The sequence below is a fragment of the Clupea harengus genome, chromosome 9 (assembly GCF_900700415.2).
Source record: "Clupea harengus chromosome 9, Ch_v2.0.2, whole genome shotgun sequence".
NCBI lineage: Eukaryota > Metazoa > Chordata > Actinopteri > Clupeiformes > Clupeidae > Clupea > Clupea harengus.
The window spans coordinates 17,989,643-18,017,077 of NC_045160.1; the positions used below are offsets into that span (position 1 = coordinate 17,989,643).

General features: G+C 43.4%; 2 protein-coding genes across 3 annotated transcripts; both read right to left on the reverse strand.

The window, feature by feature from the left end:
• Nucleotides 1–709: 709 nt before the first annotated feature.
• golim4a (golgi integral membrane protein 4a) lies at nucleotides 710–18,416 on the reverse strand. Of its 2 annotated transcripts, XM_031573714.2 has the most exons (16): nucleotides 17,757–18,416; nucleotides 11,119–11,193; nucleotides 10,541–10,590; nucleotides 9,638–9,691; nucleotides 9,292–9,442; nucleotides 8,998–9,080; nucleotides 8,239–8,322; nucleotides 6,194–6,361; nucleotides 5,056–5,313; nucleotides 4,536–4,780; nucleotides 4,133–4,209; nucleotides 3,963–4,051; nucleotides 3,351–3,551; nucleotides 2,767–2,835; nucleotides 2,499–2,588; nucleotides 710–1,713 (listed from the first exon to the last, which is right to left on the reverse strand). In XM_031573714.2, the coding sequence occupies exons 1-16, from the start codon at nucleotides 17,941–17,943 to the stop codon at nucleotides 1,552–1,554; spliced, it is 2,043 nt and encodes a 680-aa protein (XP_031429574.1). In that variant the 5' UTR covers nucleotides 17,944–18,416; the 3' UTR covers nucleotides 710–1,551. The 2 variants fall into 2 exon arrangements, with proteins under 2 accessions (XP_031429574.1, XP_031429575.1); XM_031573715.2 differs by lacking the exon at nucleotides 8,239–8,322.
• Nucleotides 18,417–18,853: 437 nt separating this feature from the next.
• Nucleotides 18,854–25,340, reverse strand: slc66a1l (solute carrier family 66 member 1 like). The gene is made up of 8 exons (XM_012824002.2): nucleotides 25,181–25,340; nucleotides 24,370–24,761; nucleotides 23,898–24,027; nucleotides 23,256–23,343; nucleotides 22,668–22,777; nucleotides 22,442–22,543; nucleotides 21,748–21,933; nucleotides 18,854–21,376 (listed from the first exon to the last, which is right to left on the reverse strand). The coding sequence occupies exons 2-8, from the start codon at nucleotides 24,567–24,569 to the stop codon at nucleotides 21,245–21,247; spliced, it is 948 nt and encodes a 315-aa protein (XP_012679456.1). The 5' UTR covers nucleotides 24,570–24,761; nucleotides 25,181–25,340; the 3' UTR covers nucleotides 18,854–21,244.
• Nucleotides 25,341–27,435: the final 2,095 nt, after the last annotated feature.

Below are 27,435 nucleotides of genomic sequence, written 5' to 3' on the forward strand. Positions count from 1 at the left end.
ATATGAGTGAGTACTTCACTTAGACAACCACGATTTATAAAAAAAAAGGAACTAAATTATAAATTGTATCTTTTTTTTTAAACATTTATCCATTGGCATTCGTTTCGCTCAGAATGACTCCCTGTAGCTAGTAGCAGGGTGTTGGTGCTTACGCTTAAGCAGTCTACTTTAAGCATTAGACAACTATCCTACAGCATACAGTCCCATTTCCTGAGAGGATACATCACAGTTCTTAGAACAGGGGATGGAGGGAAGGGGGGAGTGCATGTAGCCAAACCAATGGAAACTGGGGGTAAACCAAATCTCTGATGGGTTCAGTGTTAGAGATGGAGGGTGCCTTGTCTTTATGGGGAAGTCACTTGAGTAACCCAAGCATTTCATTTAATTAGACAAATAAATATAATGACACGTTTTAAGTAGAGTACAATGATAACGTAAAAGGGAAAAAACATGGTGCTTTTTATGTTCTCTACTACTAAGATCGATAGAAATGATTGGCAAACGCATACTGCAGACACTTTGAACCCTCCAATACCTTCAGGTACAGGTAGACACTAAATCAACTATTGTTACATTCATCAGTTGAAGGAATCAGTTTGTTTCTTCTGTGTTGGAAGCTACTCTGGCAATGCTGTGTGTGTGTGTGTGTGTGTGTGTGTGTGTGTGTGTGTGTGTGTGTATATATATATATATATATATATATACACACATACATATACACACACACACACATACACACACAGCATTGGCACGCATGTTTAATTCTAAGAAAGTTTTCAACTGCATGATTCAATAAAGGAGTTGAATCACATGTTGCTGGGCAGACAGCCCTGAGTAACATGTGAAACAGGGTCTGACTGAGCTAAGCAAAGGCACATGCTCTTGAAGGTCCCATCTCAAGTACAGACAAATATTTGGTGTAATCATGTGTGATGAGATCCTTACTTCCTAAGCTCTAGTCTGACACCACTAGGCCCTGGCATTCTTTAGAGCTTTAAATCTAGACAACGTCACTCTTTAGGGGTCAGAGGTCATAGCAAATTTACAACAAAAAAAGGTCAATTTACAAAATGTGTACAAAATATAAAACAACACATTGACTGTGCATGTTAAGATTAAAATTAAATAACTTTCAGAAAAAGATAAAAACTACAATGGCACTTGAAACAGTAACAGCCTGCCTGGCACAGGCATCCCAGTAACAACGTTCTGTGATGTGTTTGACCATCTTTAGGAGTTGGCTGACTCCTTGTAATGGACTTCTAACAGTGTTTCAATGCTGAGATACAAACGAATATCAGACAATCTGAGTGACATTTAGACGATTTTCTGTCCTCTGTGAGTGGGTGGCTTGTCCATCTCCATGGCAACACAGATCAGTTCAGACCCCTTGTGGAAGGGAATACGGATCCGTTCCCAGCAGACCTCATTATTCCCCCCCGGAATTCCATGGTCTGTGCATCGTATCTCATTCATTCAGGACGAAAGCATTAAGAGGTTTATCCCCTCCGTCGGGATTGGAAATGGGAGGCTGGCGGGTTACTGGTCCCCTCACATCTCTGCTCTGCGGTTGGTCCGTTTGTTTGGTCCACCGGCCTCCTCCTCCTCCTCTTCCTCCTCCTCTTCATAGTTCTCCTCTTCGTTGGCTGCCCGGTCTTTATTTGGCTCTGCATCCTCCTTCACGGCTACATCTTGATCTTTTGCGTCTTGATCCTGCAGAGGATCAATAGTGGAGGGAGAAGAGAGGAAAAGGACACTGAATATAAAGCATGTTGGAGCATTCCCTGGACCACACTAAGGGCTAATGTCCTGAGGAGCACACAACGTTTAACTGGTTTCAGCCTCATGTCTCTACAGAATCTCTACTTCCATAACATAACAAAGTGTCCGAAAGTATTCCCGAGTTGGGATATTTCCCCCCCCTCATTCCTGAATGACTACGTTCTCAAGAACAGCATGACGTGAAGCAATTGAAAAAGCCTGCAGTGAAGTGAAGTGTTCTGGAACAACGCTGGTGCTGAAGAGTATTTAGTCTTGACTGGTCAGGGAGAAAGCGGTGGGAGAAAGTGGCCTGGTAACCAGAGAGCAGTGGAAGACTCTGCAATCGATCCCCATTCAGCTCGGAGGAGCAGCCAGGGCTCAGGTTACAGCGGTGGCCAACGCACCTATGAATATGCACGCTGGACAGGGACCAATCACAGAGGCCGGGTTTTAAATGACTGAGACCGTAGCGCACATTAATGGTTAACACTACTTCACTAAAAAGCACACTGCACAGGGTTGGGAGATGAACAAGATATCGCAAAAGATATGGGAATCCAGGAATGGGAAATTAATAAGGTGTGAGGAAGATATGACGACAAAATGTGGAACAGTTTAGATTTGAACTACTTGTAATAATTTAATGGGGAAAAATAACCTCTCGGTTGCTCATCTTCGGGATCTGTGATCCTTATCTCTACTTTTGGCTTTTAATTGGCTTTTTCACTCCAAATTACCTGTTCGTTGTTCTCATTGTAAGGGTCCTCCTCCTCTTCCTCCCCAACCTCTTCCTCTCGTTTGGCATCAACAGCCAGGTCTTCCTGAACCTAGCGAAGAAAGAATAAAGATTCTTAGGACAAGGGTGTGTCTGTGTGTGTGAGAGAAAGAGAGAGAGAGAGAGAGCGAGAGAGCGAGGGGGAGAGAGAAAGAAAGAAAGAAAGAAAGAAAGAAAGAAAGAGGGTGAATGAGTGTGTGAGAGAGAAAAATGGAGACAACTACTCCTACCTCATCATCGCCCTCCTCCTGGTACTGGTCGTCTATGGTGTCCTCCTGCTGGTCCGGGTTGCCTGCCATCTGTGGAGTAGACAGGATGAGCCATGAGGCCCTGACCAGCAGCCCTGTGCCCCACCCCACCCCACCCCACCCCACCACTGGCCAACCAGCTCAACCAGAAACATAGACCTTGCTGCCCAGCTACCTTCATGCTGATTGCATTGCTGATTGCGATGACACCCGAGATTACTATCAAACACTATGGGACCTGAGAGCTAGTGTCAAATCTGATTGCTGAGGCACTTCTCTCCAAAACCAGAATAATTTTATCTGGTGATCTGCGTTAGCTTTCCTGCATGCTGCTAAGAGACGGAATCACAAACACAAACACTCAAATATCACAGGACATCTGAGATGGGGAGATTTCACCACTGATCTGGCCACGGCTGACACGGATGAATCCAGAGGGACCCCTTCAAACATTTGGTTTAAAACAAACACAAAAAAACCTGGAGGAATGAAGCAGCACTCAACTGCCTCATCTCAGTTTGTTATTCTCGGGGCACCCATTCCCCCTTTGTCTTCTGCTCACTCACCACGGGCTGCTTGCCGGCGGGGGGGCGCCGCTGGGTGTTGGGGGCTGGAGGCTTGGGGGCTCTGGCAGCTCTGGCGGCGGCGGCGACCGCCTCCTGGTGCGCGGCCGCTTCCTTTTGCTGCTGCAGCGCGGCCTCCTCAAACTCGTCCTCTCCCTGGTTGTTGGGGTCGTCCTCCGGGTCCACGTCTGTCTCTACCGGCCTCTGCAGGAGACAAAGAAAGACGGAGAGAGAGAAAGAGGGAGGGAAAGAGAGGGGAGGTGAGGACAACATCTGCCAGTTCATATGAGTGTGCATATGAGTGCTGACGCTCTTGTTTTCTGCAGGATGCAAACAGCCCCAGAGGACAGCGCTATCTCTTGTTCCATTATTATTTCTACTGTCAACAGATACATACACATGTTCCAACTAAATGTATGTACAAATCAGATGGTCGTGTTTGCAAGGCTGATGGCAACAGGGTGAAGCAGTGTGTGGTCCATCATTATCTAAACCTTGGCAACAGCGGCTTTCTCTGATCATGGCTGCGAATCTGCTCATCTCGGCACGCTAACTTGTTAGAATATGTTTGCATGGAGGACTTAAAAGTAGCATATTTCAGGAGTCTCCCCTCACCTCGTCCTCGTCCTCCTCTTCCTGATGTCTATGCTGGCCTTCCTCCTGCTTCCCCTCGTCCTCATCGTCCTCCTGATGGACGTTCCTCTCTGACAGACAAGAGAAACGGTTAGATCTTCACTGTCATTCCTCCATGTTGCTCTGAGATATTGAATGTGTGCTGCTTGTACCTTTGTCTTCCTCAGCCTTCGCCTCGTCCTCCCCCGGGACTATGTCTGCATCCAAATTCTCATAGTGAGATTTTTGTCTGCGATTAGAAGAAGAAAAACACTCTGTTCAACGTCACGAAGTCTCTTAATATTAGGCAACTCTCTGTAATTTGTCTTCATCCATACAGATGACTACTGAATAGTTTCAATCCTCTTCAATGTCTGTCTGCATGGAGCTGATTTAAAGAAAATAATTTGTAATAAAATAACCCATAGGAACTCATTTAATCCAAGTTTTATTCAAGTCTTAAATGTGTTTCTCTTACACAGACACAGACAATGAAACACACACACAATGAAACACACACACACACTGAAACACACACACACACTGAAACACACACACACTGAAACACACACTGACCTGAGCTGGTCTTGGCGTAGGAGCTGTTCCCGCTGGTCGGCCTGCCGGTGCAGCTGCTCCTCGCGCTCCCTCTGCAGCCGCAGCCTCTCCTCGCGCTCGTGCAGGAGCTTCTGCTGCTGCAGCTGCAGGGTCTGCTGGCGGAGCTGCAGCTGCCGCCGCTCCTCCGTCTGCTGCGCCGCCAAGCGCTGCTGATCCTGCTGCTGCTCGTACGCAGACTTCACCCGCTCCACCGGCACCTGCTCCTCCTGCACCAACGCAGGAAAACATCTCGGTATGCACAAGGTATCACACACGCATGTGGCAGCATGCACAGACAGACAGACACACAGACAGACAGACAGAGACACAGACAGAGACACAGACAGAGACACAGAAACATCTATGATCTCTGTGCTGAAATGTAGCCTTCACGAGGAATAGACGTTACATTTTAAAGTGAAGGAAAGGCCAGCATAACGGCCTGAAAGACAAACAGCATGCAAGTGAAGCAGCGCAGTTTAAGCCTGAGGAGGGCACTGACCGGTTTAGGGTGCTGCTCTATGCCGATGGCGTTCTCATCTAGCTGCTCCTCCTCCCGCTGCTCCTCCTGGTGCTGCTGCTGCTCCTGCTGCTGCCCGTGCTCCTGCCCGTTGTGCTGCTGCTGGTCCAGGTCCTCCACCAGCTTCTGGGGCTGACCTGCCTGCTCCATCTCCTCCTCAGCCAGCTCCCTCCTCCTCTCCTCCTGCGCAGCACCTCCTTCCTCGTTCTGACCCCCCTCCTCATCCTCCTGGCCCCGCAACTAAGAGGATAGGAAAATAAATGTAAATATTTGTGGAACACTCTGCCAGAATACCTAAGAATGGCCGAAACGGTTGAAACCTTTAAACATGCACTTAAGACATACCTCTTTGATCTCGCTTATCACTCACTGTAAAATGTATTTAACATTTATGGAACATTTATTTATTTACTTATTTCTGTCTCTTTTCAAGTATTTGTACCCCCCCCCCCCCCAGCAGCTGTCTCTTAGTTTGACGATAACTGTGCTGAGCAGTCCTTTATGGTGCCAGTGCGGTTAGTACGTAATTTCCTGTTCATTTATCTCTGGCAAAATCTGTGTCTTTTTATAAGTGTTTCGTAACTTGTAAAATGTATTTATTTAACATTAATGTAACATTTATTTATTTATTTACTTATCTGTGTCTCTTTACAAGTGTTTGTAACCCCCCCCCCCCCTTTTCTTTCCTACTGTGAGGCGCATTGTGTTACTTCCTTGTATGAAATGCGCCGTACAAATAAAGTTTGATTTGATTTGATTTGATTTGTGTGTGCATGCGTTTATATATATATATATATGTGTGTGTGTGTGTGTGTGTCTTTGTGACAGGTTCTGCAAACTAAATCTGAATTAATGTAAGTGAACCAGCACAATATTAGTTCTCTCACCAAAGGGCAATTTTTGATTTGCTGATTGCATTTGCATCTGGGGCATTTCCTGTGGGGATTTGTTTCTATACTCTCTGATAAAGAGATGGGCCTCAGCATGTAATAAAGCGTAATTGTAAACACTTGACAGCCTATGTATGTAATCCATATACGATGTACTGAATGATCCATGAATGATGTATTGTAGGTATGTCTGTATGTCTGTGTGTAAGGCTGGGTCATGGGCCCTCTACCTTGGTCTGGGTGTCCTCGGCAGGCTCTTCCCTCTGGGCAGGCATGTGTTCCTGTTCCTGTTCCTGTTCCTGGGCGGCTGTCTCCGGGGCCGCTGGGCTGTGTGCTTGCCGCAGGCTCGGCATCTTGTTCAGGGTCTCCTTCAGCTGCTTGTACTCGTCCACCTGAGCCTGGAGCAGGAAAGGATGATCACAACACAGAGTACTCAACAAAGAGGACAGAGGAATACATCATGTCCTACCCTTCACCATGCATTGCAGTGCCACCACCTTCAGTTCCGTTACTCACCACCACAAATGAGAGTAAGTACTAATACTACTATCATTTATAGTATTTCATATCTTTATTTAATATAGTATAAAATATAGTATATACTATAAAATAGTATTCATATTTTTGTTGATTTAGTGGTTGTGTGTACTACATACTACTAAGTTCTAAGTACTACGTACTTGTGGCTTGAATGGGTAACTCAAAAGATGGTCATACCGCAAACACAACATGTTTGAAGCACATTAAACTGGACATGCAGCCAACTGAATCAAGCAGTTATGAGCAATATGAGAGGTTAGGCAGGAGTTAGTCCGGGAAAAACCTTTGAGCTGCCAGCCAGCCACCCAATCAGCCAACTGAGAGACGAATCCATAAGGCTTCATTAGGTCATTAGAACGCAAACATGCTGTAACCTATGGGCAAAAACATACTTCAAATGACAGCAAGTTATATGGGGACATAGCTTTACCATCCATATTTTTGTTTATGTACTTTAATTTACAATGGAAATATCCTGCAGGCATCCATTCCTGAACCCTCCTGCTCCTGTTCATTCTCACAGCCTGCAGTTCATCCCCTCTCTCCCCATCACCATATTCATTTCACACCTGACTGCCTGGTACATTTCCTACATTCTCACTAGATTCCTTTGCTCTCTCATTCATTCATTCTCTCTCTCTCTCTCTCTCCCCCTCTCTCCCCCCCTCCCTCCCTCTCTCTCTCATGCACTCCCTCCTCTTCTCTCTTTCCTCCTCTCCTGCCTTCCTCCTTCCCTCACTCCACTATATTTTTCTGCTTGATTTGCTGAAGTATGCGCCTGATGTTCCGCCCCCACCCCCTTCTCCCACTGACCCTGCCCAAAAACCCTCTCTGTGTCTCTCTGTGTCTCTCTCTGTGTCTCTCTCTGTGTCTCTCTCTGTGTCTCTCTCTGTGTCTCTCTCTGTGTCTCTCTCTGTGTCTCTCTCTGTGTCTCTCTCTGTGTCTCTCTCTGTGTCTCTCTCTGTGTCTCTCTCTGTGTCTCTCTCTGTGTCTCTCTGTCGCCTGACAACACTGCAGCCATGTCTGGAGAGTCCGTCTCTGGCCTGCCTCTGCAGCTGGACGGCTGAGACAACATTACATCTCACAGTGAACACCGCCAGAGTCACACACACACTCCCAGAGTCACACACACACACTCCCAGAGTCATGCACTCAACAAGAACCCAGGGTTAGAATTCAGAGAGGGAGAAACAGGGAGGCATTGAAGGCGACTCAGAGAAAGAGAGAATGTTTGTGTGTGTGTGTGTGTGTGAGAGTGTGTGTGAGTGTGTGTGTCAGATAGTGTGTGTGTGTGTGTGTGTGTGTGTGTGAGTGAGAGAGAGAGAGAGGGAGAGAACTGGAGAGAGAAGCTGGTAATTATGAGTATCAAATAAGGAGGGAGGGAGAGAGCAAGGAAAATAACTGAGGCATATATACTGAGAACAGAATGAGCAGACAGAAGACGTTAAAAAATGAGAGCGGATGGAGAGAGCGTAGAAAGAGGGAAGTCCGACAGACAGACAGACAGACAGACAGACAGAAGAGAGTGTGTATGTCGTGTGTGTTAACCGACACATGGAGGAAAGTTTATTAAGAGGGTTCAGTGTAGAATTCACTCCAGTTCACAGAGTTCCACTCCGAGGACCAGACCAAGCTCACAGCTTCATCTCTGGCATGCAGCATCAAGCCCCCATGCCCCCTCGTGCACCCCTCCCCTCCCCATGCAAACCCCCCCTCCGCACCCCCACACCCTGACCTGGGCGACCGCCAGTGCACTCTTGTGGTCCTCAAGCACCATTACAAGATTGTCGTGCGACGAGCTTAAGTCCTTGTGCTGTTGCTACATGGGGAAGGTGCAAAAACAAGGTGCAGACATCACAACCAGAGACCAGAGTCAACCAGAGACCAGAGTCAAAACAACGACACAGTGAACTCCTCCAAAATTCCACTGAATGTCTAACCGTGTGGCTGAGAAGTGACACACCTTAAAAAGGAGGCCAGCTTCCAAAAGGATTTAAGATGATTTAATTTTGCATTTCCAGAGACTTAACCTGCAAGCAATGTCAACACACTGTTTACAGAGAGTGGGAGGATCAGACTGAAATGCAATGCCACTGAAACTCCTCAGAGAATCTGGATAAAGGTTAATACTCCTGTTGCATTCAGATGGCACTAGTAAATCTACTCGACTACTTAAGTGCTATAGAGGCTGAACATTTATCACATTTCACTTTTTCTGGCCAAGGCCAACTTCAAGCTGACAAGACTAATGTCTGTTATAAAGCATTTGGATTATAAGCAATTCAGTACAGCTACTACCATGATCATAGGATTCACACAACACACACTATGCTAATAACTCTACTAATGCAACAGTGCAAACCTGATCCTGATCACCCAGAAGAGAATGGAAGAGTATGCTTATGTACAATCACATCCCACTCATTGGTCCCAGCCAGCCACCACACCTTTGCCTGAGGTTGTGGCCCGACACCAAACACCTCCGTTGCCTTACCCGAGCATCCTGAAGCTGCACATGGATCTCCTGGTGGGCCTTCCTCAGCTGTCTGTTCTCCTCCCGCAGGTTGTAAATGCTATCTACAAAAGAGAAAAGCCAGGGGACAGAGGGATGGACAGTTATTTCATCAGCCACCAGGGGGCGATGAAACACAAACAAGGTGGGTGGGTGCTGAGGTGGATGAGACGGTGGGATTGCTGGGGGGAGAAGCGTGCCATGTGTGTGTGAGAGAGTGAGAGTGAGAGAAGGAAAGAAAGAGAGAAAAGTGTGTGTGTGTGTGTGTGTGTGTACCTTTCAGGTTTGACAGCTCGATCCCTTTGGTCTGCTGTAGCTGGTCAAACCGCTGCTTGTGCTCATCCACGACTTTGCTGTGGTCCTCCCCCTGGACTTGGTGTTGCTCCGTCAGATCGTAGAACTGCTTCTTCAGGTCCTCATGCTGGTTCTGTGGGCACAACACCAGGTTTAATGGCAGCAACGAGAAGACAAGAAAGGACAAGATCAAGGGGGGAAAAAAGCACTTCACGTGCATAACACACATCTTGTTTTTATTACAGAGGTGACATGACTTCTTTCCAGTGCTGAATGCGTATGTGACATATTCAAACCTAAAGGAGTCGAATGTCTTTATCCCACTGACCTTCAGCATCTGATGCTGGACATGTAGAGAATTGTATCTGTTGCTGGAATCTTGCTGTGAAAAAAAAAAAAAGAGATCCAAAAGACACAAACAAGAATGATGTCATTTAGTGAACATCTTAAACACAGACACATACCAGACATTAAGCACACAACACACACAGAGAAATGTCTGAATGTCAGCGTGTCAGTCTACGTCAATGTCGAGCCAGTCCACGTAAAATGAATGCGTGAATGTGTGTCTCAACATGCCATAGATGTTTCTCAAAACCAGAAAATCATACTCGCATTTCGCAAATCACACTTGCATATCTCGCAGAGAGATAGAGATAGATAATAGGAGAAGAGAGTAACAGAGAAAGAGAGAGAGAGAGAGAGACACACACACTGTAAGATACATTCAGTTCAATACGAATTTATTAACAGCTTATTCCTATTAACAATGTATATGCCTATTTAACCAGTATAGCTAATACAGTTGGAGACACGCTGAAACAGATGCAGGGCAATGTTATCTTTAGGCCTCTCCTCTGAACACTGTGTCTCCAACTGTATTAGCTATACTGGTTAAATAGGCATATACATTGTTAATAGGAATAAGCTGTTAATACATTTCGTATGGAACTGAATTTATCTAACACACACACACACACACACACACACACACACACACACACACACACACACACACTACAGCCTTGCAGACCTCCAGATCAGGTGACTAGGGGAGGAGGCTGCCTTGGAGAGAAGCGCTCTAGGTTGAACTGGAACAGGCCTGACCGCTCACGCTAATGACTCTAAGAACAGGGCTTTGACCGCAGCACCAAGGCAACGACACGCTACGCATGTATAGTGTTGCTCACAACCAGAGAATCCTTCTGCACATCGGTGACCCTTCACTTGCCTTCTCCTTGTTTAGAGACTGCTGGGCTTCCAGTTTGTACACCAAGTAATCTGGACAAACATAGAGAGAATTGAGCAGTTAGGTTGTGTTTACCGTGTATGAATGTATTTCGATGGCATGGAGAAAGGCAGACGATGTGGGTGCATGCAGGACAAGCTATTCATTAATGCAAGTTGGTCAAAGTTCATCTATCAGTCAGGTCATATAAAACGTCGCCCATATCCTGCTACTAGACCGGTTTGTTAAAATGTAACAGGCTTGCTATTATAGTCCCAATACAAATACTGAATGCCTTCACTGATGGGTGACGGTTAATCACTGAGTTTGAACTGAGAGAAGAGAGCAGGCTTTTCTAAGGGAAACAAGCCTTGCCACACTGACAAATGGAAACCTGCACACACTAAATAGATATCTGCTGATGTTTCAGGGCTGACTCCTTTGGGCCTCCTCACAGTGTTAACCTCCCATAGGAGATGCTGTTTCACTTAAACATGCATTTCATTATCGACCTGATGAACCAGCAGTAGCATTTACTGCACTGAGGTGGGGGGCTGGGGGTTTGGGAGTGTAGAACTTGCCTTCTTTATTTTTTTTGTGGTCCACGCGTTCCTTCTGGAGGGATTTCTCCAGCCGAGAGCGGTGTTCGTACACAACTGAGGAAAGATTTTAAGAGACAAAATGATGTTACTGTCAGAGGGAAATCAACAGAGCCCACAGAGTATGGGCCCACAGCGTGAGGAAAGGCACTTCCTGTAACATGGTGGAGGGAACTGACACACACACATTCACACGAATCATCTTCAACAAAAGATGGGATGTGGCATTCAGAATTTAAAAAGGCTGGTGATGAGATGACCAATTTATATGCTGTAACCTTATGGCGTACCACACTTTTGACAGTGCTTAGTGCTTACTTAACTTGGTTAACATAGCTGACTAACTTCTCCTTCATTCATCTGTAGTACATCTGTTCCCTCAACTATTTCCCTACTTACCAACCAATAGACACAGTTGTTATTATTATTGCTTTCACACTGAAGGTTTACAGAAGCCGATTTGGATTTGAAAGTTTAATCCCTACAGTAGCGTTTCTTGTGACCTGTAACAGGGAACACAGAGACCCGAACTAACTCACTCAATCATGCATGCTCCACACACACACACACACACACACACACACACACACACACACACACACACACACACACACACACACACACACACACACACACACACACACACACACACACACACACACACACACACACACACACACACACACACACACACACACACACACACACACACACACACACACACACACACACACACACCAGGTGGTAATGTGTTGTTGTAGCTGCAGAGACTCTTGAACATATCTGCAGTGTCCATCTCCCAAACTAGAAATGTTTCAGTCACGCTGTCCCCCTCCCACCCGCAAAATCCCAAAGATGGACGTTTACTAGGAATGGTTTTTCCAGTCCTGCTCGTGCCCTCTCCCATGACAATGTGCCATCTGCAAAAAGCACCAATCTTGTGCCTGCTTATCTAAAACATGGGTTATTTTTGGTGCAGACACGAATAACAAATGAATCTACTCTTATATATAGATACATATATTCTGCAGGAGTCCCATGACTCAGACTTTCTCCTACTTCCACGCACGCATCAGTTTCTTCCCGCCCACACTCTGCAATAAAACATTAGTCCTGTGAGAGACCAGCGGGTTCCACGGTACTGCCCAGGGAGTGCATGCCTCTCACCCAAACCACATATCCGCACTGTATAGGCTGAAACTGTGTGGTGTTCTCATTTCCGTCAGTTAACCCATCATATAAACAAATTTGACATCTTAAATGCTTCCTTAAAGCAGCAATAAGTATTTATATTGCAAAACTAGCAAGCTAACTACCTAAAAGGCATGCAAAAACTTTGCAAACACCACCAACAGCCCAGTTGCCATTGCCACTGATAGAAGCTTGCCAACACACTAACTGTTGTCTTTTGGCAGTATAGCTGGCATTGTCATGCTGTGAAAGCTTTTCTTCCATTTTTGCCGGGTGTTCCAGCCAGGAACACAGAACTACGTGCCTATCCTGGATGGCTAGTGGGAAAGACACGGGTGTTTATCTGTCCTTCACATGACCATATGCTATGAAAATGAATTTGAGCATGGTACCAAAACTAGTTGCCTAGAAAACCATACCTCAAAAAGTGTCAACTTGTTGCTTTAACATTAATGACATGTCGGTCAATCATTGCTGAAGAACTGTGAGCTGCTTCAAATCTCCACTGTTAAATGTAGCGAACCAATTTCTAAAAAAAAAAAAGATGCGCTATGTTGCCTAGCTGTATCTCTGAAGGCTGTATAGATTGTTGCATAATGTTACTTTAACATAGACTACAGGAGTATGAAAGTTTGTGCCCCACAGGCTCTTGTTCATTTATGGGGGGGTTGCAGCGAGAAAAAACTGCAGAATAGCCATAATTCTTATTGGTGTTTTATTGGTGAACTGGTGAAGGGTAGACTTGACTAAAGGCTACAGACATTTTGGTGTGAGGAGAGGCACAGTAGTCACACCTCTGATGACATAATGAGGAAAAAATGGCGACAGACAAAACCTAAAAATAACCGTGACAAACAACAAGCAGTCAGGGTGAGCGCTGTACAGGTAAGCAGCTCATTCCATCGGCACTAGTCCCATCCGCAGTGCCTCTTTCACACAATCTTACTCAGTCACACAAACAGACTCTCTCTGTCCCACTCTCTAACACTCAAGCAGACGTGTTCAGCGGAACAGGGGCACAGACATGGAGATATAAACAGGAGTAATTCCTCTTCCTGTAGTTACTCCACCCAGTCCTGTCCACCAACACGGCACCATACATCAAATCCATCCCTTTCAGAGAGTCAGCAACCTAAAATTCAATTATCTTCTTTTTCTACTGGCTCATCACCAAGAGCCCCCAAAGACATATTTTGCAATAAAACATGAGGTACTTCGGCTGATTTTCTGAAACGCAGCACGGCTGAAAGTAAAGTGACTGTGTCTGGAGAACGTGATAAGGAGATGACACGACAGAGCACTGACCTCAGCGCTGAGCTCTGCTTTGGGTCAGAGTGGGTCCATCAACATCCTGCCAGCGGAATAAACCCACTCGGCCAATGAACCTCACAGGGAGGAGAGCGGGCTCACTCTTGCTCACTCTCTTCCTCTCACTCTCTTTATGTCCCACCCTCTTCCTGTTGCCATTTTTTTGTATGCCTGAGCAAGAACGGCCAGCAAGCTGGGTTGAAGCCCAAACAATGTCTGAAGAGAAATGGAGTATACATTGAGACTGGACAATGGAAAACAAGTGTGAAATGGAAGTCATGAGTAAGCGTTTTCTGCTAAGTTTTGTAATGGCCTTCTATGAAGTAAACCTGAAGAACTAGCATGTTATATGACTACCTGGACTAAACCTCTCCCTGTGGCTAGGCCTTAGAGATGACAGTTGAAATCAAAATAAGGATGTTCTGAACAAATGAATGCCATCCTGCAAGCCAACTAAACAAAGGACATTCTTCAGAGGATAACTCAGCAGCATTTAAAACAACAACCCACAAAGACCTAAGGAGTTACCGTACTAATGATTGACAGACAAGATATGGTCAGAGGATTCCTTGCATAATTCTACTGTCTGGGACACAGAGTCAAGACTGGCTAGATCTCCATGGAGACCTAAACATGACTTTCCCTTGTACACCCAAGCCTTACCCTGTACACCTTACCTTCCCATTGTTGGATTGCTAGACATTCACAGCGGTCAAGATTTTAAAACCAGTGTCTTCTTCATTAAAATAAATTCAGAAGGAAACTTATTATTAGACCGACAAAGTCAATGGCATTCAACTCAGTGGACTTGAACATGTGAAGTCTAACATAGATATGCTGATACATGTTAATAACCTATCAAATAAAAAAAAAAGATCTCCCAGCTTCTGAGGGAAACCCAAAAGTTTCACCTGAATCAGAACAAACCATATCCCAATATATACAACGCAGCAAATGGAGAAGACCAGTCTTTAAGGGGATTGCAGTGCCCTGCGTTACTTCTTACACAAGAAAACCTGGGTATTATAGACAACAAAAAGAGTGCAATATGCTCCCACTACTTTTAATTGAGATTTATCTGTTATTCTCCTTTGTGTTCGTTTTCAGGCCTGCAACTGTGGGCATGCTATCACTCACCAGCCCACTGCTGTGATGGATTACCAGAGAAGCAATAGAGACAGGGCTTGTGAAGTGAATGGGAGGAACAATGTGAGTGAGAATATGTGAGTTTGTACGAGAGGAAGTGAGGAGAGGGAAAAAGGGAAAAAAAGAAATCAGACCGCCTTCCAGTTTATCGAGTCATAAGCAGTGGCGCAGAGGTAAACACAACACACTACCACTAACACACTTGTGTGCATTCTCATAAGTGCCACTTAATGAGGACGCAAAAATGTATTTCCAATTCCTTGAAGTGAGGCGTATAAACAGAGATCAACATTGAAGGCATATATTAAATGCATTAAAATGACAAATTACTTCATCGCTACTTAAAATCTCAAAAAAGTGTTTGCCAAAGCTAATAGCCACTGTGGCGTATCAGATGGCCGTTCTACCGGTCTTTGTGTGTGAGAGAGGGTGGTTTCGGCTGGGTTTTAAACTCTGAGGAGGACCTGGGCAGCTTTGAGGAGCACCTCCCTGTAACCTTACACGACTGGGAAATCTTTGATAGGTGAGACTAGAGCGGAACTTGCAGACAAACCAGCTCGTGACCAGTGAGAAAGAGAGAGTGAGCGAGACAAGGGTACATTTCGCCCTCTCCTCTTTTCACTGGCTCGATTTCCTCTTGTCCTCAATACTGCCATGATACCCTGCTTGTGATGAAGAACTGGCAGATGGAACAGTGAAAGGTGCCTACTTTCCCAAAGAATGAACCTCCAGATGAAATCCTAGAACATTTTGAAACAAGATTTTTTTTGGTGGTTTAAGCCTCCAGGGTAGCTAAGAGAGTTCCACATAGATACAGTAAAAAACAATTCCTGCAATGGACAGACCAAAAAATGGATTACATATACAAAAGGTGTGGACATTGAATCACAAACTTAAGTACTTAACTATGACTGTGTTTACAAATGTCTGATAATGGTGACCCCCTCACAGAATGACAGCAAACCCCTTTTCAAGACAGGAGGGCGTCAGCTTCAACAGGGCCATAGGAGGCATATGAAATTACTTCAGCATCTCGTTTCATCAAGGTCTCCCAAGGACAGAGCTCTCACACCCCTTTTCCACCAGCACAAACTAAGTGGTTGTTCTGGGCTGATGCTAGTGCAAACCCTCTAAGGTGGGAAGTGTACCTGGGGACATGGTCTGTGTATGGTACGCATACTGTCCACCAACGTTTTCAAGCACTGACTCAGGGTCAAGGGAAAACAAGATCCATTTAAACTATTTCTTCAATTACCAGACACTTTTATCTAAAGCGACTTGCCATACAGATGCACATTTTCATTAGTATGTTTCCTCCCTGGGAATAAAACTACTGGAGACACACTAATACAATTTTTATTTCATGTTTCAGCGAATCATAGCTGATTTGGTTACCAGCAACAGTATTTTAAGGTAGGTAGATTGATATTTAGACAGAGGAGTAAATGGTTAATGAAAAACTATACACCTATAAAAAGTAGGTGTGAGCTGAGAGTGTCCGAAACAGCAGAAAAATTAGTATACTTTGGAGACATCCATGCACTCATCCGTGTCCGCATTGCGCGAAGGCGTGTCGGTGGGAGTATGTGTGCCCCTTACGTTTGCTTTTCCTCGGGCTAAAGAGCCACATCATTACGTCACTGTATATGTCTGTATACCTCTCCGCTTTCCAACAAGGCTAGCATCAAGCACAACAACAACAACAACAACAACAACAACAACAACAACAACGGTGCACTACATCATCTCTTCTCAATGTAACTCATTTTTCACATCAACATCTGAAAAACAGCTAGCTAGCCAGCTAGCCAGCAAGAAATTAGTAGCTCACTAAACAGCTCTGGGGTTTTTTCTGTTTTTTTAAATGGCGGTCACAGTTTTAGTTGGTCTTGTTGGTCACGATAATCCCAGCCCTGGAACTGCCATGGTGGAAAAGGGATATCACATGTCTTTTTCTGGCTGCACTGGGCCCCTCTGATGACTGAACGAACATGAAACCTATGACACCTATGCTGTGACACAGTGGGCAGACAATACATTGACACACTGCCCCACGGGCTGTTGATGCAGACCATGATGGGAAAAAGGCGCTATAAAGGCCAACATACCAATTAACAGGGCATTCCATGCAGACTCCCTAGGAAGGATGCCTGTTCTCAAGATAGCTGCTATCTGACCACTGGCTCATTATGACAAATAAGGGAGAGAGACCTGTTGTAGACTGCCAATGAAACTGAGCACTTGAATGGCATTCAAACATCCCTGCCACTTGATGTCCAATTTTGGCAGTCATGACATCACCCAAGTGAGCTGGGTGAGATATAAGTGACTGAGATGTAGGGTGAGTCCTGCATGCCAGCTGACGACCGTTGTTTATAACTGGAAACAGTGAACTGATACCCACACAACAGTTCATGCCAGAACCTCTATGAATAGATTCCAATGGATGACAAAGATTACAAGACTGCGTGGCCTCTGATAAGCCAAGGAAAAAAACAATTAGCCTTAAAGACACCAGTTGCAATGGTAAACAAAAGCCCTTGATTTCTGAAAATATTGGACCCCAACAAGTGCTCAAGCAGCCGTAGGGGGCCGTTGTTGAAAGATGTGATAAACAGTGCTCAATATCTGCTGTATCAAACACGTACAATTTAACCAAGGAGAACTAGGTGGTCGATAAAAAGATACAGTGGCTTAACAACAAGAAGTGTTATGAGTTAATGGCTGGGATACAATAAAGCACTCCATCAAATAGTGCACATTGGAATCTTATCATTTGTTGTGTAGGCTACCACACAGTAATAGGCAAGCACCGAAACAGCTAGGCAAGAGGTTAGTGTCCCCAACTACAGACATACGAGTTACACTTAAAACTTTTATAACACACCAACGAAAGGTGCACATTCGCACCCGGACACAATACATGGGGCGGTGGAAAAGCCACCCAACATATAAGTTCGCGTATGTTTGTTTACCTTGAAGCTGTGCCGAGAGCGACTCTTGATGCTGCTGGTATTTGAGTGCTAATGACTCGGTCCTTTTCAGCTGTTTATGCATTTCGTATGAGACCATACCTCCGTATATCATCCCGAATATTACACTGATGGCCAAAAGAGACTGGAAGATCTTTCTCTGCCTTCGAGAGCAGACTCCGTTGCCCATGGCTGCGTCGCTAACCCTTCGCAGTCTGTCAGCAAAACTTCACTGAAACTTTTTCAAACTTCTTGCCTGTCCTTCTCCCCGAAACAAATCTTGTAACGTTACCTCAGACCGTATCAGTGTGGATCCGGCGTGAATGACGACGGGTCACGCATTCCTTCACTTAAAAAAAACTTTGTACATTGATGACGAAGTAACCTGTGTTATGGTAGCAACAAAGCAGCGAACCTACTTTAGAAAATAGCTTAAATCATGTTTTACCTACACTGGTAGCGCAACGACTTAACTTCGCTCAAGTTAAGAGAAAATGAATGAAATAATTCAGTGGCAGTATTTCTCTTCTTTGCGATCCAGGGTCGCAAAAATGATTTGCAAATATTCAGACTGTAAGGCTACTGCACATTCCTTACAAACTTCACACCAGCTCAAACATCTGACAAACACGGCCTACACTGCACCTTTAATTTTAGTTACGTGTCACCTAGGTGCAGCTGCCATCCAACAGAAGTTGGGAAGGAAGTCCCTCCCCTCGGGAAGTGGAATGGTGCCAGTATGGAAAACCAGCATTGGCTGGAATAATACTCAGTCAAGCGCAATTAGGCATATCTGACACGTCCATGGGAGGGCGCACAAAAGCGGTTTGCATTCGCAAGCGGTTTGCATCCAGTAGTCCAGACTTACCTAACACCCTCAGTTTTAAGAGCAGATATGTAACTTTAGGTTAACGTTGTCCTCGCGACTGTGTGTGAACTGTAGCCTAATGCTCTCATTGCAAAGATGCAACGAAATTTAGATTCACACGGGCCACTAGACAGGACAATATTGTAATTTGTGCATCAACACCATTAATTAAATTAATAAGCTTATCAGTCATTTATCAGCCAAAGGCACAGTAGAATCACACAGAAGAGGGTAGAGAAAATTCATTTAAATTTATTTGAATTGCACAGATGCAAAAGATGTTGCACATAAATATTGCACTTTATTGAGATGTTTGGAAGCACTGATAAATCTGAACTAAAGGGATACACAACAGATTTAAGTGACTAAAACAACTGTGTTCCAATAACTTATAAAACCCCCACGTCTAACAAGACTTTTGTATTCACAAGTTTAACATGGTAACAAATATATTGTACCATTAAATTATTATTATAAATACACATCTTCAACTTGTAATTATGAGGCAAAAATACAGTGTTTCCTTGTTCAAGTACAAACATATGTCTAGTGAAAAATAAATACAATTGTTAACTCTGCTAGGAATTTGTTATTTCATCCGTGTAGTCCCTTAGGAGTAGTATAAGTATAATGTAATAGAATATTGACAGAAGGTAAACTGTTTATCATCACAAAAGTATTTGAAATGATCTTGAAAAGATTAAAAAGATAAAAGCCATTTAATCCTAACGACTAGAAAACAACTAAGGGCTAAATTCAATGTTTAAGTCCAAATGTAACACAAACTGTACAAAAAAGAGTATTATAAGATTATAAACTTCCCCACTATAATGAATTCAGATTCACATAATTATGATTTTGAAATAACAAATGAGGTTATTGAAAAAACACACACACACATTAAGTAAGAAAACAAATAATCCCACACACATTGTCATTAATCACAACCATTCAATCAATGTCATCTATTCTGGGAGATGAGGTAGAGAAATGTTAGTGACTTCACAGACATTCTTGCATAGTCAACAGCCACAGACTTGACAGGGGGTATGGCTCAGCACAATCTGAATGTGTGAGAGGCAAAGGGGTACGACAGATCTCCCTCTCGACAACTCAACGCTTACTAAATCAGAACATCTAGGGGGGAACATAAAATACATATAGTTCATGTTCACTAATATGATACGCATCATAATAGGAGCACCTCAGTGTACCTCTTGTACGAACACACTTTTCATTTTACTGAGGCTCTAAGAGTGTATATATAAATGTATTCCATGGAGTTCCTTTAAAGAAACGTTCAGTCCACAACCCAAATAAGACACAACTACATGGGACAAGGACCACCACACACAATCGGCACCAGGCAAGAGTTACCTGTAGAATTTGACATCAGAAGACAAAGGCACAGGGGGAAGAAAAGAACGCCACGAGGTGGGAGAACAAAGGTACCCAACTCACCCCAAGAATGTCATGAGAAAGTTCATTGTGGAAGTGTGCAATGATCAGAGTGATATCTGTTTAGATTTAGTTTAGATGTTAATATATCTTTGATAAAGCATGGACTTGGGAAATGAGTCAGCTCTCACAGTCACTTGTCATGATGGTATCTTTGTGTGTTCATTCGAAAAGATGTGTAGCCCAAGATACTTATGCATAACCGTGGTCCAAGAAGTTGGACATTAACTGTCATTAATACCTAAAGTTAAAATTGTATTCGGTAGGGCTTTGTTTCGAAAGACCTCTCTTAAGCCATAGTGATGTTTAAACAGGCACCACATAAGCAATATTTCCCTAACTTTCCTGTTTTATAAACACAAAGTGGAATATGTGCATGCACTCATGCACACACACACACACACACACACACACACACACACACAGTAATGGGTAACGGGATGAAACCTCCCCAAGATGAAGCCTGCATCACAGACAGAGTCAGGTCTGTTACTTTCACGAGGCATCAATTATGACACATTCTTGAAGTACACATCAATAATGATTCGCCTGAAGGGTTCAGCTCATGTGGCTTTGGAACAAGTCCACCTCGAAAGTCATTTCAGCAAAGCATCATGAACATAACTTCAGTTTGTCTGTTACAGCAACACTGTACTCCCTAGCTTAATAACTATCACAGTTAGAGGCACTTCCAGGCAAGAACCCGCAGCGGTAAATATCACACATGCCTCGAAAATGAAGTAATTCCTTATTTGAAGTTTTGCCTGTCAACTCAAAACAGATGTCACCCCATAAAATAAATTAACAAGTAATCTCAACATGGCTGATACTGCTCGGACGGGTACACATTGCACCCCGAATGCGTTCTAAAGCTAGAACACAAAACCAGCCTTGAGTGTGGCACTGAAACAAAGAGTATAAAGTAAACCAAACACCCTGCACACATTGTCCCAATCTCATTGACTTGCTATAAAAAAAGATCCCAATTCTCCATTTGTTCTATTCCTAATATCCCAATTCTCCATTTGTTCTATTCCCACCATTGATTCCCAACAACAAAAACACTCTTCAAGAGCAACTAGACATAAATCTATATTACAGTTCCCACTTTTCCTTATCAGTGTTTCAGATCTTTCTGGAATGCTCTGGTACATTTCCTCCTAACTCACATCTCAGACATTTTGAGGGACATCTCACACTCCTCCTCAAACAGAAGAGGTTCTTCTTCTGCAGCTTTCATATCCTGAACTGCTTCACTGGAGCGATTCTTTCTGTACATGATAAACTGAGCTGTTACCTAGGAGGGGAAAACAGTTCAGGAAAAGAAACAACAATGCTGTTCATGCATAATACTGTATCGCAGTACCAATCACTCAAATATGTTAGGTATGGACATAATAACTGTTGCAGTTAATAGTGGACCTCACACACACATGCCTACACATACACATACACATACACATACAGAGACAGAGAGAGACAGAGAGAGAGAGAGAGAGAGACAGAGAGAGAGACAGAGAGTGTGGAGAGAGAGAGAGAGAGAGAGATACACATCCAATTTAAAATAGTTCTCATGAGTTCCTTTAAATGCCGTGTCACCTTAATTAACTAATTAAAAAAAAAAAAGATCTAACGGTCCAGTTGTTGGTCTGAGCAGGAAAAGGATACAAAGAAGTCAAGGAAAAAAACTCCCAGGCTACCAATGAGCCAGGCCAGGTGGTTGAGTATGAAGGTGCTCTTGGAGCCCTTCAGGGCGGGGAGCATGACCATGAGGCTCAGGCCGTAGGTGCCGTTCCCCAGCATGGCCAGGAAGAACAGCATGTAAGACGTGCCTTCGGTGGACTGCCTCTTATACTGAACACAAGAGGAAGAGCATAAGACACCGATGATTCTAAGCAGATGTATCGTGTGTGTCCTTCAGTCTCCTCGACAGCAGGTCCTTCCACATTTCATATTTAGCAAGACCACTGTGTTGTGATAGGAGAGAGAGAGAGAGAGAGAGAGAGAGAGAGAGAGAGAGAGAGAAAAGAAAGAGAGAGATGGTGCACATGCAGAGAAAGTTTATGCCTGTGAGGAAGCTAAGTCAATCAGCTACTTCTTAGTGTGTCCGATCTCAGAGGGGATAAAACAATGGAGCAACTGTGAAGCAAATCACAGCAGGAGGTAGCATGGTTGGAGTTACACTACTCTGCACAAACCTCCATTGTCTTAAGTGTCTGGTTCCCATTAATCCCTCATGTAACAACACCAATGCTGCGCCTGTTGGTCCCTCTATTTCCCATTCCGTAATCTCTGTGCCAGCTCACTTGCCAAAAGGTTTTACACACATCCCAAAGTGCCACAATGGCCCAAAGAAACGCACATTTATGTGGAGCTGAGGGAAACGAGAAGAGAGGTAGCATATGGAGGACAGGTATCCACAGGCGTAGCCCGATGTCATCAGGCCGCTAGACTTGCCCTGCAACTGAGAGGTTAGAAAGACAAAAGGGTCAGTTACAAATCCTGGTGCATTCAGGCTGCATATATAGCAATTCTGATTACAAAGATTACAGCCAGAGATTACACAAGCGCAGTGAAAGTTTTCTCACTTGTAAATTGGGGATAGCACTGGTCTCCTCCACGAGTTTGGGCAGCACCACACAAACAGCGGTGCCAACTCCGAACCAAATCAAGCAGACCAACCTTAGTAGAGTCTTCCCTGAGCAACACACAGAATAAGATTTGGGAGAGAGAGAGAGAGAGAGAAAAATATTTCATGGGTACATATGATTTAATTCATGAATCACAGACTACACATGTTCAAAGCAGGTTAGTGGTGTTTTCACAAACAGTTGTTACTTTCTTTCTTGTGCACCGTCTGCAAATAACTAGACCAGAAAAAAACGCAGAGTCAACAGCTTCTCTGGTGTTGCACCTTGATACTAAGCTTTTTCTGAAAATGACAAGTGAGCATCTGTTCCTCTCCTCTCACTGCCACTCCGTCCCACACACAATCATACCAAACAAACAACTCACTTGGGGATGAGGGCAGCTTGCCTGTAGTCATGTGCAGAGGCATATCCCAACAAACATTTCTAATAGGTTGCAGGTGTCATTGGGTACCACATGTTGCAACAACATCAAACAGTTCAGTGCAAAACTCAGGTAATTCAGTACATAAGCGGGAAAAGGCTTACTGCGAGCTGAGTTGTTTTTTATTTTGTAGTACAGATACTGAGAGATCAGGATGGAGTCAGTGTAGATGTAGAACACAGCTGTAACAATCTGAAACATCAAATGCAAAGAGAGAAAGGTCATTCGAGTACAGGTCTCCAGCAAACAACACCAGAAGACAAAGGCACAACAACACTTAATTGGCGGGAGACAGACATTTGTTATGCTCCTTTTGAAAGGCTTTAAGACAGCTCCCTCTGCAGGTTGATACCAAATAGCAATCAAAGCAGCTATTCACCCTTCTATAAATCAGGGTTTTTTCCTTATTAGAGAGGGTCGAATCTTATCAGTAATAAAGTTTAATATCAATAAATCCTGATATGATTTTTTAGAACAATTCTAACAATATTTCAATATCTCTTTCACTTTAACATGAGTTATTGGCAGAAATTGTGTACAAATTATCAAGTAAACCAGGGCAGTAAGACATAAAAGGCACCCATCTTAAAGTTAGATTTAAGAACCACAAACACTGTGACATGCCTAAACTAGAAGTGCCATGGTAACCAAACTCATAGGCTCATGCTGTTGCTTGAATGGAATGAGGAAATAATAGAGCCATAGCTATTCTTGAGGGGGGAAATGCTCTTGTCTTTGTAGCCTACCTGAATGGGTAGTTGGCTGGTTAAAAGACATCCCGCAAAATTGCTCACATCTCCACCCAGAAGGAAGAGAAGGAAGCCGACAGACATAGCTTCATCCACCTTCCCACTCTTATAGGCCTCATACACTTGCCTGTAGAAGTAGAAACAGTCTGTAAGCCTACCATATGTTTGAAGAGAAAAGCAAGATAAACCTGTTGTACAACTTCCGATTTAAACCAACAGAAGCAGCCTTGAGTAAATTGTTATATCAGCCATCTGAGATTGACAATCAGATCAGATAATAGTCCCAATCATTTAAACAGTTTCAACTTAAATGTAGACTTTCTGTTCTGTAAGTAATAATTACACTTTACAATTAGCCATAGACAAGGCTATTAAAACTATATTGTGGAAAAGGAAAATTACAAATATCTGGCTAAATTCTTACTAACATTACAAAGTATTTCCTTTTCAGCAAGAAGTCTAAACTTACGGTAATGTTGAGAACAAGAAGCACAGCATTGAGATAAGGCCGATAACCACACTCCAATACTCCCATTTGTTTTCAACGCATTCTTCGAATAAGAAGAGAATCCACGGGGTCCCGTTGACACATAGCTGTCGACCAAGCACCATGGAGAAGTTGCCGGCCACGTCAACAGAGGTCTTTCCTGAGTATCGAACATGAGCCATGAAAGAGACACCGTCCTTCTAATTCAACGAAGCCGTCTAGATTTCTTCAACAGAGGACGAATAAACTTGCATGAATAATTGTATCCTAAATTCGGATAAAGTGCCGTTCCAGTTCCTTGATGATTGGCATACCCACCACACCTTCATCTAAACAAACGGGCGGGTGGTGTTTGACGGATGTCATATAGTGTGCTGCAAAAGTGAAAAAGGGGGACAACATGAAAACAAGATAATAAGAAAGGGATGACAGTTCAGGGTGGATGAAGTGGTGGATGGGTGGATCAAGTCACAGTTAGCCTAACTTTGTAACTGGCGGTTCTGTCTTGTGACATCGTTTTGTGTTATTGCAGCTTTGTAAAGTAAACCTGTCTTTTTCAAAAATTGCAATAAAATCGTTATCTGCCTGATCTTGTCTATAGGTAGACATTTAAATAAACCTATTTTTATCGTTTTCATATATTTTACCGATACGCCTACACATCTTTTAAAAATGTTGGTCGAGTGGGCGCTTTTCACTTCACTTCCCTCTCTCTCTCTGTTTGTGAGTAAGTGTCTGTAAATAAAGAAGAAAATGAAGAATTCGAGGTTAAATGGAATTCTCATATGCTTACCACATCTTGGGCAGCTGACGTGGCCTCTGCGTGGCTTTGGAAAGTCGATACATTTTGGGGTATGACGTTTATTGCCAACGTGCTGGTAGTTATTGTTTGTTAATATGTTTGAGCGACTTTTGCACACTTGAAAGAGTTACAGCCACCAGCGTAGCCTATATCCGGCAGAAGGTTTATCATATTAAGAGTCCTCGATGGTGTTCAGCTCAAGCCTAGTAGATTTCCACTTTAATTATGTTGATTTGGCTACTAGGCCTGTTTGATGGATATAAGACAAAAATTCAGAATTTCCGAATAAGGGCATTCGAATTTAAGACCGTAAGCCTTCGTTCAACTGCCTTTAGAAAATTATACTGCTTTTAGTGCACTGATTGTATTTGCCTTAGATTTTTAACAGTGAGATAGGCCTATACATAATGCATTCTTTCCTTATTGTCTGATAACAGTAAATAAAAAAAAGTAGTGGCTCAGCGACATGCTGAAGTCGAGGTGTTGGCAACCTCATTGTTGATGCTCTTTATGGAGCTCAAATGATTTGCCTTGTGACCTGTTTATCTCGTTGTTCCTCTAGTTTCCTAGGGCCCTGGATGCTGGGGTACTGGAGATTACGCAGGGTCACAGAGGGTCTTTTGTTTTTTGTGGTTATTTTTAGGTTTTGCAGGGAAACCTTGGGAGGGAGGTGTTACGACCCCCTGCGACCCTGCAGATGATGTAGTGGTCATGCATGGTCTGCAGGCAACAGTGGGCACTGACGATTGCTTGATAGACCGATTGCCCACACCTGGGGAGGTGTGGAGGATAAAATGGACCAGTGGACACCTGTCTCTCTCTTTCTCGAGCTGACTCTCATCGTACAGACGTTCAAACCTTCTAGACACGATGTTTTGTGATATTTGTATGGACTTAATAAATAGGCCTACGCGTTATTTTGTAGAAAACCGTTATCATCTGCGTCCAAATGTTTATGTTGCGGTCACAAGCCGGCCGTAACGTAACACTTACCTATAACAAAATCCACTGGAGGGCTTAAGTATTCAATTAAAAAGATGTACGCTTCATATTTGTAATATACCCTGTCTGATCACTATCAACCAGAGCAAAGGATACTGCAACTGCTGATACATCCTTGCCATAGTTCTCAAATCCCTTTGCAATATACTTGATTATTACATATATTGTACTTAAGAACACCTATTATTATAATTGTGCTATTTTATAATTGGTTTAACCTTTAATTAAAAAAAGTCCATCATTAATTAATTAGAATCAATATTAAGTTTAAAGATCTGGCTTTATTGAAAAGAATGACTGAACTACACCAGATATATTCATTACTTGAATGCGTCGTAGGGTTGTTGAACTATATGGCTCTAATGCATAACTGATTTTTTGCAATGGTGGCAGCTCATAATAAATTCAACGTGGATGAAATACATGCAGTTTTTGCCGTATGAGAATTGAGCTTTTAATGTGAGCTCAGTTTTAAACACGAGGAGCCAGTTCAGAATAACCTATTCAAATCTTTTTCTGTGAATCTTATGAAATCTTATGAAATCTTCTTTGATTATTTTAATGTGTTTTTTACATAAACCCCCACATAATCACTAGCCTTCTGCATAAGCATTCAGTAGGTTTTATGATGGATATTAACCTACTGACATCTTACTTACTATTATCTTATTACTAACAAAGCTCTACTCTGCCTGACTGAAGACAATATTGTAGAACTTTTAATTCTCCATAGCACCAGACGGTTCCACTACTTGCAGAGTGAAATACTTTTGGTAATTCCAGTCTAAATTAAAGGTGCATTCATAGATCCTGGCAAAAGGTTGTTGATATTTGAGCTCATCAGCCAAACTAATACACCCCTCCCTTCCGTTCCCCTAAAGCAACGTTGTTGATTGGCTGGAATAGTGTATGGCTCGGTTCAAGCCACTTTGTCCGTTCCTTATTTACAGAGCCAGGACTGTGCATTAACCCCAGAGTTGAGCATTCACACTGGACGAACAACTTGAGGAACGCAAGGAGAGTTTTACTGAATTTAATGAAAAGTGTAATGGATTATAATCAAGGACTGCACTTTTGACTGCTTACTAGACAGTACAACAGTAAACCTAGCGTCTCAGTGTCAGTGTCAGAGCTTTGTCATACATTACTGCTTTCTTGTCCTGTCTAAAAATGATTTAATCGGCACTGAGCCTGTATTGGATTATTTAAATTGAAGGATGTCTCGTAACTTGTTTTTCTTTACT